Source organism: Leucopleurus acutus (assembly GCF_964270905.1).
Source record: "Leucopleurus acutus genome assembly, chromosome: 1".
Lineage (NCBI taxonomy): Eukaryota > Metazoa > Chordata > Mammalia > Artiodactyla > Delphinidae > Leucopleurus > Leucopleurus acutus.
In genome coordinates this window covers 151750382-151771934 of record NC_139142.1, presented here as the reverse complement: position 1 = coordinate 151771934, position 21553 = coordinate 151750382, and the positions used below count along the sequence as shown (strand labels likewise).

Sequence of the window (21553 nt, the reverse complement as noted above, 5' to 3'; positions counted from 1 at the left end):
TCTTGGAATGCTCATCAAGTGCCAAGTATGCATTAGGCCACGGGGATGCAGCGGTGAGCAAAACACAGACCCTGCAGCTGATGTGGAGTCGACACGAGGCCAGTCATACACTTATCCAAGAAAGGTGAGCAAACAAAGGACACCAACCAGACAGGGAGCGGGGAATGCTTCCCTGAGGCGGGTGAACATCAAGGATAAGAAGCAGACCCAGAGTGTGTGTGTGGGGTGGCTGTCTTGATGGGGGAAAACTGCAAGGCCTAGCAGCCCTCCAGAGATGGGGGCCTTTATGCTTTAAAGCAGCAGGAAGCCACTGCAGGAGCAAGTCTATCGGCACCATTTTTCCAACAGCATTTGCTCACTTCATGTCTCTGTCGCAATTTTAACTGTCACAATATTTCAAACTTTTCATTACTACTATGTTTGTTATGGCGATCCTTGATGGTACTACTGCAAAAAGAGGCTGATGGTTGGCTCTGTAGGCTCAGATAATGGTTAGCATTTTTAGAAATAAAGGGTTTTTTTGTTTTTTTTTTTTGGTGGCTCGCTTCTCCCTGTTCTCTGGATACTAACCGAGCCGGAGTCCCCCCAACCCCACAACCCGCCAGGATCAGGCGACCACGAGGGTCCCAGCTTCTCTTCGGGAGGGGGAGCCACGTTCTCCATACCCAGCTGGGAGTGCCTCGCTGCCTTCCCATTGGCCCAGCCGATACTAGTGCCTTCTGCCATTGGTTGCTGGTTCCTTGATCCCCATTGGCCAGTGCTCATTGTGACCTCACGGACCCATGTGGGAGCGCCACAGCCAGATTGGCTGCTGCACCCAGCCAACTACCACGGAGAAAGGAATTTCCAGAATAGCTGGGGCAGTGAAGCTGATTTAAGGTGGTCTGAGCAATCCCAGGTCCCAGGGCTGCTTCTCAGCTTTTTCCTGGTTTCAGGACTTAATGAAGCTCAGGTTCTTGACATCTCATCGCAGAAAGAATTCAGTGAGAGACAAAGTGATAGGTAAGAAGTGGATTTATTTAGAGAAAACACACTCCACAGAGTGTGGGCCATCTCAGAAAGTGAGAAAGGCCTAGAAATAAAGTATTTTAAAATTAACATATGTACATTGCTTTTTAAACATAATGCTACTGCACCTTAACAGACCAGTCTGATAAGCATAAACATAATTTTAATATACACTGGGAAGCCAAAAAAAATTATGACTCGCTTTATTGGGATATTTGCTTTATTGCAGCAGTCTGGAACTTCCACAGTTATCTCCGAGGTATGCCTGTATAGCCAATCATAATCACATGATGAGAGCAACTGTAAAACGCATCCTCACTTCAGAGATGTTAAAATGTGAAAAAAAAAAGTGCATCTTAGAATGGATGTAATATAGTAGTTGTAATGTTTTTCCCTTAATGCCTATGGATTTAAAATGGACCTACAGGTCTTATACCATTTACAGAACCCTTAACTAAGAATTCGGCATAAATGAAACCTGATGGGACTACAGATGCTATACTAGGTACTGTACTTCATTTTCACAAAGGATTTGCTCCTGAAAAAAAGCATGTAAACATAGTAGGAACGAGGCAATTAATTTAAAGAGAAATCAACCCCTCCTGCAAAGAGAAAAGTCCATTTTAAAAGGGGAATGAACACCAACCTACATAAAATATAACTTAAATGCACTCTTCTGACATAGCACCATCATCAGGAGGGAGACAATTTCCCAGTCTGGGCAAGTCAGTGATAACGAAGTTATACCAAGAAGATCCCCCATCCAAGTCAAGAAGCCCCTTATTTCTCCATTCATGTAGAAATGATTTTTGTTTGGCAGAACAATTCTTCAAAAACATAAATAATTTCAGTCCTTGGCAAGTAATAGAGTTCAATAAATACTGCTCACTCGTGTGAAATAAGGGACTTAAATATGCCGTGCATATGTATGAGCGTGCGCACGCAAAAGGACAAGAAACGAGCTGGCTCTTATCTTTGAGAAATTTCCAGGTGAGGCACACTAACATTCCTACATGCAGAAAAAAAGCAACTTAATCAAAATACAACCAGAATATAATTATTAAGAGGTAAAATCCACAGACATGCTGGAGTTGAAATATACTACAGTTCATGGTACTTCTGAAATAATTTTAAACAAAATAGTCTGTAGTATCTCACAACTGATTTTAAAAGGGTAGTGAATAAAATCAACTTAGCTTTAGCTTCTACCCAACTGGTTCTGTGATTAATAATACAGACCACGGGCTTCCCTGGTGGCGCAGTAGTTGGGAGTCCGCCTGCCGATGCAGGGGACAAGGGTTCGGGCCCCAGTCCGGGAGGATCCCACGTGCCACGGAGCGGCTTGGCCCGTGCACCATGGCCGCTGAGCCTGGGCGTCCGGAGCCTGTGCTCCGCAACGGGAGAGGCCACAGCAGTGAGAGGCCCGCACACCGTAAAAAAATAAATAAATAAATAATACAGACCACATTCAAAGTAGTACTAAAGTAAGTCAACTCCAGAAGCCATTAAAATCCTAAAGCATCATGGGGTTATTTGGAATACAGGGTCGGTAAGACAGCGCTTACATTCAGAGGAAAAACCTGCTCTTGAGACATAATACAGTGTGTGATGGTTAAGAGCATGGACTCTGGAATCAGGCTATTGGGGTGAAAATCCTGGCTTCACTTTGGGCAAGTTACTCTGTGACTCACTTTCCTTATCTGTAAACTGGGGATAATAATAGTACCTGCCTTATAGGGTTGTGGTGAGGGTTAAATGGATTATTACATCTAAAAGAGCTTAGAAGGCAGCCTGGCATGAGGTAAGCATTACTAAGTGTGACTTATTAGGGAATACAAGAGTTTGCAAATAAAATAAGGTACTGAAAGAAAAATGGGGGAGACAGGAAAGTGTGGGCTGAACTTGGAATAGTCAGTCTCAAGATTACACACCAGAGTGAAGGCATTGTGAAAAATGCTGCTTCTCTTATTTCTGGCTAAAAACCTGACACTCAAGCTATATAACAGAGTTCTATCATACTATCAATCTCAAGACAATGTCAGGGTAGAAGTCTAAAAAGACTTTAAACTTTAAAAGTGTTCTCACTTAAAACACCAGAATCTTTCATTATCAGACTGAGGATCAAAATTCATTTTGTCTGGCTCTGCCTCCTATGTGCCACCCCAGATAGAATATAGTGATGGAAGCACTAGCAGTACAACCATCAGTGATGTGATTAATACTTGAACTATAACCTGAAATGGTGTAATTTGTCCAGGAAGAGCAACCAGTTAATTTTAAAAACAGACAATCTAACCTCAAACCATCTTTAAAAGCCTCTCTGCAGTTTTAAGGTAACTCCACTGATTATTATCTTTTCCTTTTCAGGTAACCCAAGGAAAAACCTCACATTGCCCTTTTCTGTTCTTAAATGACTGGTAATTTGAGGGAAATCTCTTAATATTGAGCTTTTGTAAATCCTTCAATCTTGGCAAATTATGATCTTTTTACTTAGGGTCCCTTTAGCTTAAATAGCTCCATAAAGAGTTCTGGAACATAAATCATGATTCACCACCCTGGGGAAGGCAGGGGGAGGGCATCAATAATTTCAAAGAAATGAAGGAACTGGTACTGAAGAAGCAAACTGGCCCCCCTTCTGAGACAGAAACAGGTCAGCTTCCTTAATTTTCATAAGCAAATGTCAACTTTGCCATCAACACGTTTGTAACCAGGAGCAAAGAGCTCTCACTTAATTGAAACCACAGAACATTTGCAAGGGCCCCTGCCGGAAAGCTCACTTTTCAATGGACTGATAACCAACTCTTGCTAAAGCACAGATAAAACAACTGAAATCTGAGAGTGCCAAGCTAATAACCTTCCTTTCCTCCAGGCTTCTAAACACTGACCCTATATCAAGTTAAATCACAGTTAAGTCATGCAGCTGGACATTAGCTTCGCTGAGGAATGCCTTTGCTGAGTTAGGATTTAATAACAGTCTCCATTTCTATTCATGTCATTTTAAGAAAAACTACATAAAATACATTTCTGTATGAAACCACATCTACAGCATGACTGTTGTCCTGGGTACACATTCATAATATACAGGTAAATTTTAAAAGCAGACAACAGAATACTTGTGATATGGATTAATAAGGGAACAAAAGTACACATACAAAATAAAATAAAGTACAACTCTACACCAAAATGTTTACTATGGTTATTTTTGGATAGAGGATCAGAAGGGATTTACTTTTCTTCATGTTTTCTACAACAAATAGAGTTAGGGAAAAAAAAAAAATTTTAATCCAGGAGAAAGCTTTAAACTAAAAAGCATCCAAAGAAATAAAAATATTTAACAGATAATTTTACTTGTGTAATAAAAATATTTTTTTACTCTAATCAATGGAAAAACTAAAAGAAAACTGGAGTAAGATTGAGTACTTTCTTTCACATTTTCTAAACTTTAATAGTTACAGTAAGTTTTATAAATAAGAACGGGAGATTTTCTGTGAGTCCCCCCAGATCACTATTACATATGTGGTCTGATAGTTACAGTGGTAAGTTTGAAAAGACTCATATGATCAAATCACCTCAGAATTTGGAGTCAAGGAAGGAAGGGAGAATATAGTTTTCCCCTGCAGAACTGATAGATAACAGAAATTAAATGTATACATTTATATTCTTCCCTATTACAGAAAGGATTTAAGACAACTTAAACAAAATGCACACAGGATGAAAAGAATAAGCAAGAAAATTAAGAAAGAAAAACAAAAGTAGGAAAGTTGGAGCAAGGCATGAAGGTGGTGCCTGTAGCAGGGAGGGCAAAATCAGGGTAGTAAGCCTTCCGGCAGACAACCAAGAGAAGTCACAAGACTGTGTCTCACTGTTCAGGGTTAAGTGACATAATGATTCCAGATACTAAGACCTCAGGGAAGTTTCTCCCCTGCATCTATGGTAGAGAAACAGAGCAAATGTACTGAGTACCCTTACAGGAGGCACCATGTGATGGAGCAGCAATCTTAGCTCATCCTCCCAAAAAAGTACATGGAGGACAGTTCTATACTGCCAGTCAGAGTGCCACGGGCCTGGGAGAACTGAGGTCTTCCCAGACAGTCTACCCAATGAGGACTCAAGGCCTTTCCTGGAACTGAAGGAATGCCCCCGGCAGGATATACAAGCCTTATTCAGCCCAGGAGCACTGCACTTAGCAGCAGGTTCCCCCTTCCGTGTATGTGGTTTCCGGATATGTGGCTTCCTCTTTTAAAATTTTTAACTGTCTCACTGGATATGACCTTATGATATGAGCAATCTCAAATTCTTTTTAGAAGTAGGTGGGGAAATATATAACGGGGATCATAAATGTTGGGGAAAATTTTTAAAGGAAAAATCAAATTAGACTCCTTACCATTAATCCTGAAAACTAGACTTAAGGTAAAAGCAAGCATTAAAGAGCCTTCCTGGCCCCTTCCCCCAGTAAAGATGCTGGAGGGTGGATTACAGCTTCCCACCTCAACAACGGCCTGGGCACTAGCCCAGGAGGCAGTTCCAAGGTATTAACAGCTCAGTGCAACCTGCCCTTTGAGCCTAGGTTCACAGCAAACAATAGAAATACTCATCAACAAACAGACCACAAATACGCTCTCTTTGAAACACAAGAATTAAAATTTGGAGTGTTAATGGCAGAAGGCAAATTCTGATCTTGTGGTCCATTTCCAAAGCTTCAAGTCTTAGAGAGCCACTTTGCATACATTGACAGTTTATATTTTGCTGCTGTACACTTAGAAGCGTAAATACACAACTAATTCTTAATCATGCATAAACAAAATGTTTTCAAATATAATTCTAAGAAAAAAAAAATCAGTGTTGTTTAATGTAAACAATAAAACCACCCTGAACCACAGCCAACTCCTGTGCAAGCCAGTCTTCTTCCTCTGTTGAGGTGTTCCCTGGCATCAAGACCGCTTCCCAATCACCAACACCCAAAAGGAGTCACGGCGTGCAGGGCAGTGGGTTGAGGGCATCAGACTCTCAACCTATGACAACTTCACAAGGTGTGAGAGGCACCAATACCCACGTTTTACAGATGAAAAGACTGAGTCTCAGAGCCAGGTAAGTAATTTGCCCGAGATCACAAAGCTAAAAGATGTGGAAACCATGACACAAGTGGGGTCTGATTCCAACACCTCCACTGGCCAGCCTACTGGCTTGTTCATCCCCACACCTGTCTGCCACATTTGTTCTGCAGTCCCACCTCTACTGCTAAGGCTGAGAGAACAGTCATCAGAGATAATGAGAGAAGGCTTACACCCACTTCAGCCACCTCCTCCCACTGTCTGCCTGGCTGAGACCTGCCTGTCAAGGACACCTTTAGAGTTTGGTCTGGTTTCGAAGGCCAGAAGACTTCATTCAAACGTTACTTTCTGAAACCCTCATTCCATGTTTGGGTCCCTCTGCCACTCTAAATCCTGCCCAATTATTTTCTGGTATTAGGTTGGAAACACACAGAACAAAGTTTAACAGAAAATCAGCACCTAGGTTCAATTTACAAGACAATCATTTTAATGGCATTAGTATCTACATTTTCAATAATTCTCAGGTTTTGCAAGCCCAGAGTTCACATCAAATGAGAGCAGTCTACACCTTATTTTTAATCATTCACATTAAAATGTACTCAAGTACAGAAAAAATATAGCAGCCCTGAACGCTTCAGGAAATGACACTGAATTAAGGTGAGATGAACAGTTTCACTACTTTTACACTGTAACTTAGTTTCAGTAACACCTTCCTCCAATTCTATCCAGAACCAGAAGCCAAAAAGACACTGACAATAAAAGATGAAGGCACTGGGGCTTCCCTGGTGGCGCAGTGGTTGAGAGTCCGCCTGCCGATGCAGGCAACATGGCTTCCTGCCCCAGTCTGAGAAGATCCCACATGCCACGCAGCGGCTGGGCCCGTGAGCCATGGCCGCTGAGCCTGCGCGTCTGGAGCCTGTGCGCCGCAACGGGAGAGGCCACAACAGTGAGAGGCCCGCGTACGGCAAAAAAAAAAAAAAAAAAAAAGATGAAGGCACTGAATACTTATATGAATATACAAAAATCCTCACATTAAAAACGCTGTCACCTGATTCTCCCAAGTATCGCCTGGAAGGGTGAAGTTACAGTAACTGAGGAAATACAGTTACAATAACCAAATACATGTGTTAACCCTACATTTTGGGGCAGGATTAACTGTCATTTACTGAAACAAGAATGACCCTGACTTGAAACCCTAGGGAACCCAGGGCCAACATGCCATCTGTGCTCAGCAGTCTTGCAGGTACTTACAATTTAACACACTCAAAACGTCACTCACATTTCCTCCCAAGAGCTGTCACCTCCTTTTTCTTTTTTAACTGTAGTTATGTAGCTTTATTACAAAGTGTTCACTGTAGAAAAACTCAAAAATACAAGAATGTGCCAACATGAAAAATCATTCAGCATCGTGGTATGTATATTCTTTTACATTTTCTTTTCTATGTCACATAAACACAAACATTTATTTAGTTAGATTTTTAAAATGGTCTCATGTGGGCATACAATTTTAAAACCTACTCTCACTAAGATATATTATGAACCTCTCCTCATTCCAATAAACACATTTCAGCCACATCTTTTTTTTTTTTCTCTCTTTTTTTTTATATTGGAGTATAGCTGCTTTACAGTGTTGTGGTCACATCATTTTTTAAGGTTAGAGAAGTAGATCACAGCATGGACAAATTAGTGAAATCAATTATGATCCATAGCTCCTAATACAGGACACCAAAGATACTTGCAATTTCCACTTCATAACATACATCCTTGAACACATCTTTAAATTCCTTTGGAAAAATTTCTAATGGAATTACTAGCTCTCAGATCCCAGCCCTTTCTCATCATCCCCCACTACTTCCTGCTATTCCACATTTCCAGGAACCTGTTGTCATCTCTGCCTCAAAAACTCCTGCTCATCTTTCAAGACTATGCAAGGGAAGAGGGGTAAGAATGTGAGTGAGACCCACCTCGATCCCCTTCTCAAGTCAATGCAGGCCTCTTTCTTCTGTACCCTCACAGTAATTAGTCCAGGCACCCTGTGAGCCCTATCACTCAATAGTATTGCTTGTTTCCTTCCCTAGATGATGAACTCTGCAGGAATGGAATTATTAATCCATTTTCAAAAACTACAGCTTAATTAATGGATGGGGAAAAGTGAAATTGCCAATGCAATAAAAACACAATCATGTATACTCTTCTACTGACAACTACAACTATCCTTGGAATATTCTGTTTGAGAGCATCAAGATCTGGAACCATGACACAATACTAAAGTCATTTTCAGGACCACAATTTTCACCAGTTTTCTTATACAGGTAATTTATAACGTGAAATGGGTTGTGCCCCAAAAGTTCACTTACAGGTTGATTATTTGGATTATAGAAGTCTTTCAGTAATTTTTTTGCCAAACTGAATTCTACCTGAGAAAGCAAGCCTTGCTCTAAACTGTTTCAAGATAAACATGGTTTACTGAGTTCAAGAAAGAAGGAACTCTGAGATCTGCTCATTAAGGTTGGTAAAAGGAACAGTCTGCCTTCATTTAAAGCATTAGGAAGAGGCCATTAACTGATAAAACAACATTTTGCAATAAGATTCCTATATCTAAAGCTAGTGTTTCTCAAACTTTCTTACCACAATTCCCTATAGACTGATGCTAATCTTTAATAGTGCCCTTTATCACTCCTGGGGCAAAGAAGGGGAACCACCACCTCTTTCTTCTGAGAAAGAACAAAACAGTTCCCCGTCTTCAGCGCAAGGGAAGCAAGAATCAAGATAAATAAAAGGTGTTGAATTAGCTTAGTGTTCTGGGCACAAAAATGGACTAAAGAGCTAAATATGAATGCTTTCTCTTTTTTATCAAACCATTAATTAAAAAAAAAAAATCTAGCACCAAAACTCTCCCAGCAAGAACAGGTAAGTATAGCCAAGAAATGTTTGAAACAGAAAAGTAACAAAGTAGAACTTGTGTACTGGATATTAAAATATTATTCAACCTCCAATAACTTCAACAGGTAGTACTGGCACAAGAAAAGACAGAAAGATCAATGAAACAAAAGAGCAGGTCCAAAAACATACCCAGGAATTTTGAGTATGATGAAGATGGCATTTCAAATTGGTAGGGAAATGGGAGCTTATTCAACACATGGTGCTGAGACAATGTATCATTTGGGGTAAAAATGAGGTTGAGGTGATTTGTACCCCTTCTAGAATCAGAAACATGTTACTTTAAAAAAAAAAAAAAACCTCTCCAGGGCAATAAACTTCCTCAGCTTATGGGGAGAACAACCCTAAAACCAGAAAGGAAAAGACTGGACTACATGGACATCTAACTTCTGTATATCAAATGATGTAACTAAGAAAAAAGAAAAAATATGGAAAAAATACAAATTGCAGCTAATAACAAAGGAACCCAGCCAGGGATTCTGATGAACTGTCATTAACCAGCATAATAACTTTGGAGGAACCACTGTACCATTTTAAAGTGAAATTACCTAGAACACAAATACTTTGTGGATGAGTTAAAAAATAAAAAAAATCTTATATGTTGATTTGTAGAACACCACCCTACCCAGAACCCTAAGGGAATTTTAGTTTAAGACAATCTCAGAGCTCCCACACTGCAATCACTTCAGATATAAATCTTTTCTCAATTCTTTTTAAAATTCATTACATTTATAAAGCTAAGGATACATCCACCTATTCCTGTGCAAAACCAGATCTCTGCTGACTTACCTCCTTCCCCCTAAATCTATTCCTCCTCTAGTTTTTCCCACCTCAATAAATGACACCACCACCCACCCTTTCTTTCAAGGCAAAATCCTAGAAGTCATCCTTGATTCCTCTCTGCCTCACTCCTCACAAGCATTCTGTCAACACATCTTCAACTCTGGCTCCAGCATATATCCTGGAACCATCCTCTTCTCTCCATCCCCATTAATATCACTCCAGTCCCAACCATGCTCATCTCCACCTGGACCATCTCCTAACATCTCCTTACTCCCCTACAATCTATTCTCCACACAATAGCAAGAACTAACTTTCAGAATATAACGCAAGCCCTCCCTTTCCCATCTAAACCCTCCAAAGCGTTTCTAATTCACTTAGAGTAAAATTCCATAAGACCAGACACTATCAGCCTCATCCTCTTTCTTTTATTGACCTTCTTCAAGTTCCTTTGCAAACTGGTTCCTGCCTTGTAATTTACCAACTCTTCCCTCTGCCTAGCACGCTCATCAATGACATTCCCACAAAGGCTCCTCATTATCAGATCTTGGCCCAAACACCACACTCTCGGAGGCCTTCCCCAACAACCTAACAGAGAGAGACACCACCCCACCCTGTCCCTACCCTGCTCTACTTTCTTCACAGCACCCATCACTAGCTGAAACCCTCTTTTTGGTGTCAGCCCCTCCCACTAGAACAGAAGCTCCATGAGAACAAGCATCTTCACTCTTGTGTTCCCCAACACTCAGAATCCAGACCCAAGGGACTATGCATGTATTTGCTGAACAAAGGGACAAACCCTAAGTGTATGGGAACATTCTGATGAACCAGGATCACTCCTGTCAACTTAACAGCTATGGTATCTGCTCAGTGCCTATGAGGGAGTTACCCTTGCCCTGTCTCTGATGGGCTACACTTTGAGTTTTGTTTTGCCTGCTTGTTAAAATCTGTTTCTTGCCTGCTTTCAGCTGTCACTGCACTGCTAACATCTCTTGGTGATCCCTCTCCCCCACTGTAAGCATATGGCAGGTCTGAAAAGTAAAAGTCAGTAATGATGGGCTCTTCCATCATTAAAGTGCACCAACTTTAGTGCAGACAAGTGTATCTCCTTGAATTTTTCGAAGGCTTTAGCTCCTTTCTGGGTCTCAGACAGTTTCTAGTCCCTAGATCTGAATTCTGACATTTTCAATATCATAGCATAAAAGTACATTATAGTACCATCTTACTAAAAACACTGCCATCCCCTTCAACCCACAAGCCAAACAATAATTTTATTTTAATAAACAAAAACAAAAAACACTGAGGTTTTTTCCTAAGCTAAAGAGTGAATCTGCCTTTCAAGGGAGATGTAAAACTCAGTGCCAAACTAGAGTTCTACCTTGTGCTAGAAGATTTAATCCAACTTGTATACTGCATGAAATTTCCAATTTAAGAGCTGAATGTGGACTTTTTGGCCCAGGCTGCAAAGCACAGCAAAGCCATAAGCATAAGTTACATCCTATAACCTCCATCCCAATTCTGGCCTTCCCCCAAAGTTCCTTAAGTCTAAAATTGTCTTGTGCCATCTCCTGCAGCCAGTCTAAACACAGAGTTGACAGGCTGAGAAGCAGAGGACCTTAACCAGCAAAGCAGGTCCACCCCCAGGCTCCAACTAATATGACTCCTTAAGATCAGAGAGATACAAGAAAAGGTATGCAGGAAAGCTGACAGAATTACTAAATAGTATACACCATTTCCTGGTAAGGGTTTTATCAAAAAGGCAGAGTTGCCACAAAGAAGGGTCAGAGGGCAAATTGTGTTTCTACTTTTCCCTAACTGCCTTAAAGAAAATAAACAATGAGATAAAATCCTACATCCAAAAAAGATGAGGTAGGAGATTTGGAAAGGAGGCCAAGAGTAGAGCCTCAAGCATGGGCTTTGGGAAAAGATCATCTCCAAGTGTTAAATAGTAGGTCCAGTTTGCCATACATTTTCTGAGTATTGCTGGTGTACCAAGACCCCTACTAGTCTGTATATATTGACTTGGTATCTATGAAAATGTACTTGTTTGGGGGGCAGGGAATCACACCGTTTACTATTTGAACAAACTACTTTGGTAACTGTCCCAAAGTTGTGATTTCAAAGGACTTGTCACCAAACTGGAGTCATGTAGATTTACTTTCAAAATCATGCTGTAAACAGCTCATCCTCATTTTCTGATGCAGACATTTCTTTTTTCAAAAAGCACATGTACACCTGAAACACTGTAAAACAACTATAATTCAATGCAAAAAAAAACAACAAAAAGCACAATTCGTATAAAATTCCAGATAATTCATGATAGATCTGGGAGAAAACCTTGATCTGCGGGTTCCCAAATCACGATCTTGGTCAAATTTATGCTACCTTTTCTAACCTTTTCAGGCACTCAGGACCCTTGCTGGCAGAACCTGGGCTCTGGACTTAAACAAGATCCCAATGGAAACACACAGGAATGAGGAATCAATGCACTGAAAGGGCAGACATTCTCTACTGCTCTTTCATCTTCCTTTTCAGTCCTTTACTTCCCCCCATAAAGGAAGGGAGATCCATATATGTTCTTCCCCTCACAACATTTAATGCCTGAAAATTCAGACCAGAACTAGAGTTAAAAGCTGAAGTTATAAAGATACTGGTTATAAATTAAGAACCAACAGCAACCAGCTTGGTCTTGCTCAGCAATGACTGCTCTAAGAGTCCATTCCCAGATGACCTCTCGCGCATTGGTTTGCTCTGTGGCTGGATGAATCCCAAATCTTATCTGTAGAGTAAGCATTTCTGTACTTCACACATATAAGGTTTCCATTATATCCCTTTATTGAATCTACATCCCTCTTCTACCTCAAATTCATTCCAATACAAATCTGCCATTCCAAAATCATCTCTCTTTCTCGCTTCTAAAGATTACTTTGGCTAATCCCTTTGTTAATCCTGAACATGATTCCAGCCACTTTTCTAACTCATATGGCCAACCAGGGCCCAGACACCGAATAACACACACATCACTCAATTGGGTTAGTTAACACCAAATCTACCATGGGCCAGGAACTGCTTTTCCCAAAGGTTCTCTTTCCAATTACTCAACAGACTGGCGGGGCTGAGTATGCAGTGGGTACCCGCTTCCATTTACCGAAATGATTCCAACAGTGAAACCTACAAGTGTAAGGACTCTAACTAGATTAACTTACATGGGCTCTAGTTCTACAAAGGTAAAGGTGAAGATTTCAGAGACTCAAATAGTAATCCCCACTGCCATCACTATCACAAGTACTGTTCTAAGTTTTCCCAACAACCTTACGAGGGAAATGTTCATTAGGGCTCATTTAACAAAGGCGAGGACTCGGACGAGAAAAGATGAAGTCCCTTACGTCAGGGTGAGGACCACACCCAGAGGGGCCACCCTGGTCCATCTGACCCCAAAGTCCTTCCTTCTGAACGTTGCGCTCACCATCCCGCCTCTGACCTCTGCTGCCAATGTCCGACATCGCCCGCGGGGCATCCCGATCCCACGGGCCACGGGTAGACCCGCTGGGCAGTCCGCTTGGATGCTGGATGCAGGAGGCGGTGCCCGGAGACCAGGGTCTCACCTGTAGGCAGCCACCGCGCGGGTCTGCAGGTATTTCTGGGCGGTCATGACTCCCACAAAGAGAAAGTTGCTGTCGTGCGGGCCGCCATCCTGGGCCCTGCCGTGCGGCCAGAGCTGCTCCCCGCGCGCATCCCCGCGCGCCCCTCCGGCATGGGAAGCCGCGGCCGCCTGCCCAGGCCGGCAGCCCTCGGGACTGGCGCGGAGCCGTGGGCCCGCTCGCTTCAACTCGGAGGCGCGGGGCAGGACGAGCCGCGAGGCCAGCACGAAACCCAGCACGAGCCCGAGCAGCACGCTGAGCCAGGCGCGCCGGCCGCGCACTGCCATACCAGCGCCGCTCCGCCCGCCGGGCCGCCGCCGCCGCCGCCGCAGGCTCCGCGCGCCCTCAGCCCGCCGCCCCCGCCCGCGGAGGCCAGCCCGCCCTAGCGCCTCGAGGCCCGGCCCGGGCAGCGCCGAGGCCGCCGCGGGCCCGCCGTGCCCATCGCAGCCCTCGAGCCGCCCGCAGGCCCCGCGCCGGCGCTTTGTTCCGCACGCCCACCCCCACAGCCGCGGCCTGTGCCTTTAAGAAGGGACCATGCCCGGCGCGCGCCGGCGGCGGCTCGGGCGCAAGGCGGCAGCGGCTCCTCCCGCTCGCGCTCGGGGGCAAGTGGCCAGCGCGACGGCGACGGCAGTGGCAGCCGAGTCCGGGCCCCCGTCCCGCCCAGCCCGCGTCCCCCAGCTGGCTCGGCTCCGCTGGCGCTGCGCCCGCCCCGGTCCTCTTCGTGGCCGGCGCCTCCGCAGCACATCCTCCGGCTTAGCTCGCCATTGCAACAGGAGTGCCTCACGTCACGCACGGCGCATTATGAAGCGGCCCCGGCGGCGGCGGAGCCTGGCCCCTCTCGGGATCCGTCCGCGTCGCCCGATTGGCGCAAAAGTGAATGGGGGGCGGTTCACGTGGCCAAAGTTTGACCAAAAAAAAAAAAAAAACCAGCCCTTCGGGCGGGCGCGGAGCCCGCCCCGCCCCGCCCCGCCCGGCCGCGCCCGCGCGGTCTGCGGCCAGGCCGCCTGGGCTGAGGGGGCGTGGGGCCGGGTTCGGCGCCGGCGGGGGCTTGGACCGCGGCGCCCGGCAGCCCGTTAGCCTCTCGGCGACCACAAAGCCGCCGGCCAGCGCTCGGACTCCCAGCAGCGGCGCCCAGCACCGGCCCGAGGGTATCCCCTCGGAGGGGCCGTGCCTGCCGGCCGTCCAGTTCTCCAAGATGCATTGGTAGCGTGAATCTGAGGAGGGATTTTTAAGAAGGGACTTCTTGGTCCGCCAACTCTCCACGAACCACTCGTTCCTCCTGCATAGACTGTCTTCAGATAAACCCCCACTCCCCATGCCCAGCCCCTCAGCCAGGCGGACCTCACCGGCTACCTTGCCTGCGTCTGCCCATTTCACACTGTATCTTTGTTCGCGCCGCTGTGTGGGTAGGAGCGAGCACGTATAGAATAAACAGTTCAGGAGCCGTTTGAGACGTGCACGCTTGGAGAATGAACCGTGAATTCAGTTACCTTGTTCCCTGCCACTAGTTTCTAAGCTAAAAAAAAGCTATACTTAATGTCCAAGCTCCTAACACTACCCGCATTTAATAGATGTTGAAGAAATGGTAGGTAATGTATTTACAGTCTATGTGGACAGTCAGTATCTCTAATCTGAATCTTTGTCAATATTTTAACATAGTCCGTCCATAAAAGTGCCATGGATTTCTAAAGACAGGTTTTGAGAACCGGATTCTCTATGATGGATTTTAAATTTTACACATATCCTCTTATTTTTTAAAATACATTTATTTATTTTTGGCTGCGTTGGGTCTTCTTTGCTGCCGGGCGGGCTTTCTCTAGTTGCGGCGAGTGGGGGCTACTCTTCGATTGTGATGTGTGGGCGCTACTCTTCTTTGTGGTGTGCGGGCTTCTCAGTGCGATGGCTTCTCTTGTGGAGCACGGGCTCTAGGCTCTTGGGCTTCAGTAGTGTGGCCTGCCGGCTCAGTAGTTGTGGCTCGCGGGCTGTACAGCACAGGTTCAGGAGTTGTGGTGCATGGGCTTAGTTGCTCCCTGGCATGTGGGATCTTCCCAGGGCTTGAATCTGTGTCCCCTGCACTGGCAGGCGGATTCTTAACCACTGCGCCACCAGGGAAGCACCGCATTTTGTTTAAAAAACAAAAACAAACAAAACGCAGCTAAGGTAACAAAAGCTGATGAAGTGCCCATACAACAAATGTTTATGTAAATATTAGTGTTATTGCTTTGTCGTCAGTGTATTGGGGTTTTTTAAAGAAACTCCCAGAGAGCAAAGTATTTTCCTGGGCCTGACAGCTTCCCTTCATTTAATCAAATGAACCCATGAATTAGGGACAGAAAATAAGCATGCTTGGGGTAAACTTTGGATCTTTCTTCATTGCTAAGATGACCAAAAGATTGAAATATTACACAATTTAAAGTGCCACCTTGTGGGAGAGATATCATCTCTGCAATTGAATGGTGGTCACTCTTGTTTATTCTTTGGATATCAGCACTTTCTTTGGCTCTTGTGATTTATGTCAGAAATAGTTCATTACCCACGTTCCCACAGGCTCCCTCCCTAGGAGGTGATCCACATCTAAAAATAAAATACACATTATTCAGTGAACACAGGATTCCAACAGTGGTCTTGAGAAAAATACAGTACATGTAAACATGAATTAAAGACTTGAAAATCACCCGAAGGGGTTTCCAGTAAGACCATAAGCCACAAATGCCGAAGTCACCAGATCCCCCAAATTCAGCAGCAACCCCATAATTCAAAGTGATTTCTATACAGCACAAATCTAGCAAGATACAGATGTTCAATCTCATGACATAATGATTTCAATATTTGCTAACCTGCTTTAAACATCTCTATTTCCTCATCTAGACTAAAATCTAATAAAAAGTACATAAATATGTGATGGCAATTAAATGTTTTGTCCTCCTCCATTTCCTGGCTCCTTGGTGTCCCTCAGTTCCTAGGTCAGAAGCCTCACCTGCATACCTGCAGACTCAGTGGGAGTGTGTCTTTCATAATGTAGAGAGCATACCCTATTTTCCATAATGACTGGACCTGAAGGTTTAGAGCACCTGGGTCAAGGAGACTATGACACAGGTGAAGTCATCCCACGAAAAGTAGGGGATACCAGGCTAGGGGAGGGCAGGAGGAGAAGAGGGAGGGCAGGGTCCTGTAGAAGTTGGCCAGGGGCTCCAGGAGCCTTCACACTGGGGCTGGGGCAGCTTCCCAAGTACAGTCTGGGGAGATGGAGGGGAAATTCCTGCACAGCTGGATGGTCTGGCTGAGGCAGTTCTCCTAGAGAGGGATCCACAAGCATCCCAGCAAGGGCCCCCTCAGAGGCCTGGATCAGAAAGCAGAACTCTCCTACATGGGGGGATTTCACAGTTGGAGGCAAATGCCCAGAACAAAGGACTTCGGTGACAGCCAGAGGCCCAAAGGGCCAGACAAGAAAGCCCAGCGTGGAGGTCCATCCAGAGGCCGGCCCCACCTGCCCAGATACAGCTAACACCAGCAAGGATCTGGGAAGACGGCGTGCATCTGAGACCCCTGCCCCCAGTGCACACACATGCACCCTCCCCAGAACCCCCTCAAGGCCGAGGCAGGTCCTCACTCCCCATGTCTTCCTCTCCTTTATTTATTTGTAAAGGTGAGAAGTCCGGTTGATCAGATTCTATAGGCATTTCACCTGAGGAAACTGAGGAAAGAACTTTCCTCCATGGAGCCCTCTCCGTTAAGTTGAGGGAGTCATTAACCATCTTTCTCATTTAAAAAAGGAGTGGTGTTAACCATAATCAGATAGACAGAGTTATTCAATGAGGAAGACTCCTAAAGGCACACCCTTCCCCCCCCCACCCCGGGGGCCTGGGCTGGATCAGGGACTCCCACCAAGTGTGGGGTCTGGGCTTCCTTTTGCACTGAGGGAGTCCCCCCTGGACAAGCTTGCAGACCCCTCAGGGTCTTAGTTTCCTTGTCTCTAAATGGGTCTTTCCACTAGATCAGCGGTCCACAACATTTTTGGCACCAGGGACCAGTTTCGTGGAAGACAATTTTTCCACAGATGGCGGGGGGTGGGGGGGTTCAGACAGTAATGTGAGCGATGGGGAGCGGCAGATGAAGCTTCACTTGACCTCCGCTCACCTCCTGCTGTGTGGCCTGGTTCCTAACAGGCTGCAGACAGGTACCGGTCCGTGGCCCGGGGATTGGGGACCCCTGCACTAGATCATGCTAGAAGTTTCTCCTCAGTGATTCTAGACAGATGATGAGAAATTTGTCCAGACATGCCACATCATCTAACTTCCTTTCTGTTTTCATGCATGAACCTATGTTACTGAACACTTTCTCGCAAATTGCAATTCTGTTCCCACACGCGTTACATTTTTTTTTCCTGTTCTTAATATATTGAACGCCTGTTACAGGTATAACATTTCATATAATTTGCAGCAATTTCTTGGAAACCCTTGGTAAATACCTCAATTGTTTGTTGGCAGCAAGCCTTGAACAACTGACAGAGTTCCCTGTAAGGGCTTCTTTAAAGACACAGCTCCTGGACTCCTGCCTTAAACAAGGGGCCCTGCAAAAAATGTTCATAATTTTTTAAAACCTTTGGAAATGGCTCTTTTAAGAAACAGTGAATGTGGAGGAGGGAGTCATAATCCATGCTTTCAGAAGGCTCTGTTCATCGCCTGCGAAGAAGAAAATCTATAATGACCATTTTACTAATATTACCACTTAACCTCTATTAACCCAATAAAATTTTGCTTTATTATTAATGCTGCTATTAAACTGACATTTAAGGTCCTCATTAGCTAATGAATTTTGCTCAATGTTTCCTTCTATTTGCAGCATTTCCAGCCAGATGCAGGAAAGGGCAAGTGATATGGCTTATGTTCTGGCTTCCAGACACTAGTAGATGTGATGCTGGTTGTGCTAGAATGTTCTTCATGCTTCCTTGGTCTGCTTATCAGCTCTGTCCATTCTTTCTGTCAGATATTGAGTCAGTATGTGTGTGTTTCTGTGTATGGGAGAGAGACAGAGAGAAGAAATTTAGCACCACTCTGTGTGCTGGCCGGATGGGATGTAATCTTACTAACTAGAAAACGTTGGCTGCTGCCAGCACGGGCACTATTGGGAAACTGCCTGAATGTTCTCTGGGAGATAACCTCACTGCAGAGTCTGGGGACAGTTTGCTTCTAGTCTAACACTTAATCCTTGTGTAGCAGAGAAGTTTGCCTTTCCCATCCATTGCCAAGAAATGCCATTAATCCCTAAAACGGTGCCAGAGTTTCCACAGCTGGAGCATTTGCACAAAGACAAAGTTTCCATTTCTCAGGAGGGAAGGAGTGCCCCCACCACCACCACCAGGCGCTGGTCAGCTGGCCCGCAGCATTGCCGCCTGAGTGCTGCACACAGTGGTGGTCAGGCCTGGAGGCCTAGTGGAAATGCTCCAGATGTGCAACTCAAACTCTCTTTGTTTTACTCGCAGTCTAGTGAAGCATAAAATTGCATGGGGGGAAAATTCAAGCTGCAGAAGAAGGTTTAAGCTATAAACTGAGGCAGCAGAAATTCAGATCCATAAACACATAAAGTGCAATGCAAGGATCAGAAAACATTAACACCATAAAACCTGATAAATGACCCCACTACATTAATCATTCACACACCTTGTTATTACACTATCATGCCTGGGCTAGGGTCATAAACACTTCTATCACCAGTGATGGGTGATAAGGATTGTTATCAGACACGGCAGTGAGGCCTCTACAGGAGTTTAAAATAAACACAGTGGGATGAGACATTCTCCTGGGGAGTCTGGAGAAGGAGGCTCTGAAACAGGCTGGGAGGAGAGCCAAGTCCTGCAACCTGTTTAGAGGGCAATTTCATCACAATTGCAACTTACAAATGCATTTACTTTTGACCCAGCAACCCCACTTCTGAGAATTTTTCCTCCAGTCATACCAGTACAGAATGACACTTGTACTGGGTTATTCTCTGCCACATTGTTTGTGATAGTAAAAGATTAGACCTGTGTCCATTTAGAGGGAAGTGGAGAAGTAAACAACGCTGTATCCATCAGAAAATGAGATACTCTGCAGATGTAAAACAGGGTGAGGAAACCCTCTCCCTTCTGAGATGGAGAGAGTGCCACTAGGTGTAGGACAGAAAGCAGAGAGAATAAGGATTTTGCTAGTTTTTTTTTTTTAATAATAAAACACTAGAAGAATGCACAAGAAATAAAAGTGAAACCTGTGGGGTGGGGGTGGGGGCTGGTTGAAAGGAGAGACATGAGCCAGAGTTCCCAATGGACACTTTTGAATATCTATCTCATTTTTTATTATGTGACTGTATTATCTATCTAACCCTCCAAAAAAGCTACCAATTTCCCACAAGTTGAAGCCCTAAAATGCTATTAGCAGAGCATTAACCACTAAGACCATAGATTCTCCCTGACAGCTTATTTGGTGCAACTGCTCTTGTTTAATGGAAGTGGAAACTGGAGCCCATTAACCACATTGTGAGTGCTGCCACCAAGCCAATTAGCCAACATCCTGGCCCAGAATGTCTTGGACTGTAAGCAAGAATCCACCAACTATTTTCTTTCAACTGGTTAAAATGAAAATTTCCAAGGTCTAATTGAACTTTTACTTTCCGGTTTCCTTAGCATATCATTATAAGTGTTCTTCCAACATGGAAATATTAAGAGCCTTCTCAAAGCACCAAAATAGACATGCCTATACTCCTTTCAGAATCTCTTTCTCCACTTGTTTTGTACTGGCTCCTCCTTGAACTTAATTTTTGGATCTTCCATAATCTTAGGGCCTCGTGCCATGTCTTTCCCCCCACCCCAAACATGTTTTTTAAAAAATCAGTCTTTCAAAATTTTCTTAGGCTATTATAGCACCAAACAAGAAAGCCAAGAGCAGATCCAGAACTTTGTGACAATGGCGCCCTCTTGTGGTACAGAGTTATTTCTGTTACCTGAAAGTCTATAATCTTGGACTCGAAAGAGAATAATGGTCAGATATTTTATTTTATGGTAACACTTTTACCAGCATTTTCCAAAGTGATATCCTGGCCTTTGATTTGTGGCTAAATAGCTGGTGACACTGTAATATGATAGGAATTGAATTAAATGGTCAGCTAGAATCTGCCCCTTGTATTTTGAAACTGAGTGAGATACTCTGGGGGAATGTAGGTTTAGCCCCACTTTCCCCCTCATGATTCTGATACCCAAATAGTTTTGAGATCCATGGATATCTGCTTTCTTGTGGGAAATTGGTCAATTTCCCCAACAGATGAAAAGTATCAGCCAGTATAAATTGTATATGGGAGTAGATGTCCTCCTTCATCTCATCTTCCCAGGTTCACAGCTGCAGAGGGGTTCACACTGGAGAGGCTGTCTGCAGACCCTGGAGATCCAAATGTTTTCTTTGCAATTCTCTTCAAAAAGCCACCTTTAATCCTTTTGCACGCATATGAACTGTTGGTGGTGTGGTCATCTGCATACGTTTGCCTTGGTTGTGTCTCCCCAAGAAAGGTTCCCACCCACCCCTGAATTCAGAGGGTGCTCTGAAGGTGTGGCCTCCTGTCTAGCAAATGCAACAGAAATTTCATAGATAACGTTCTTTCATTACCAAAACTGAAAGTGACCCTCAGCTACAATTGGCCCTGCAGGACATTTCAATGATGTTGAAGTTAACAGAAGGAAATTAACTGAACTAGTATAATTTGTTTTCTGCTGTATATTTTCTGGGTTTTGTGATATGTTCCAGTCAGTGTTTCATTTGGTTTAATGAGAAACGAACATTTATGCCATTGTAAATACACTTTATTTCTATATATTTCATAGTAATGAAGCCAAGTTTCAAGAGGCTAAACATCAGAAGCAAGGATGAGAAGATCTGTTACTTAGGCTCAGACATGGGAGCTGTGCATGACACTTGCCTGGAATATACGTCAGGCCCAAACCACCTCTGCTTTACTCCTTTGTCAAATTTTGTGATGTCAAGAAAGCAAAACTGAAAGAGACTCAAAGATCCCACAGAGAGCTCTGATCCCTAACCAGAACTACCTGTGCCATCAGGGTCTAATCAGGGGACAGAAACCTTGCCAGTCATTTGAACAGAATTTTTTTTT

General features: G+C 44.2%; 1 protein-coding gene across 1 annotated transcript in view; it reads right to left on the bottom strand.

The window, feature by feature from the left end:
• Positions 1 to 13744, bottom strand: part of CHSY1 (chondroitin sulfate synthase 1) — a 74967-nt gene extending 61223 nt beyond the window's left edge. Inside the window, exon 1 of the mRNA XM_082842374.1 lies at positions 13385 to 13744. Coding sequence (XP_082698500.1) covers positions 13385 to 13707 — 323 coding nt within the window. The 5' untranslated portion in view covers positions 13708 to 13744. The remainder of the gene's footprint in view (positions 1 to 13384) is intronic.
• Positions 13745 to 21553: the final 7809 nt, after the last annotated feature.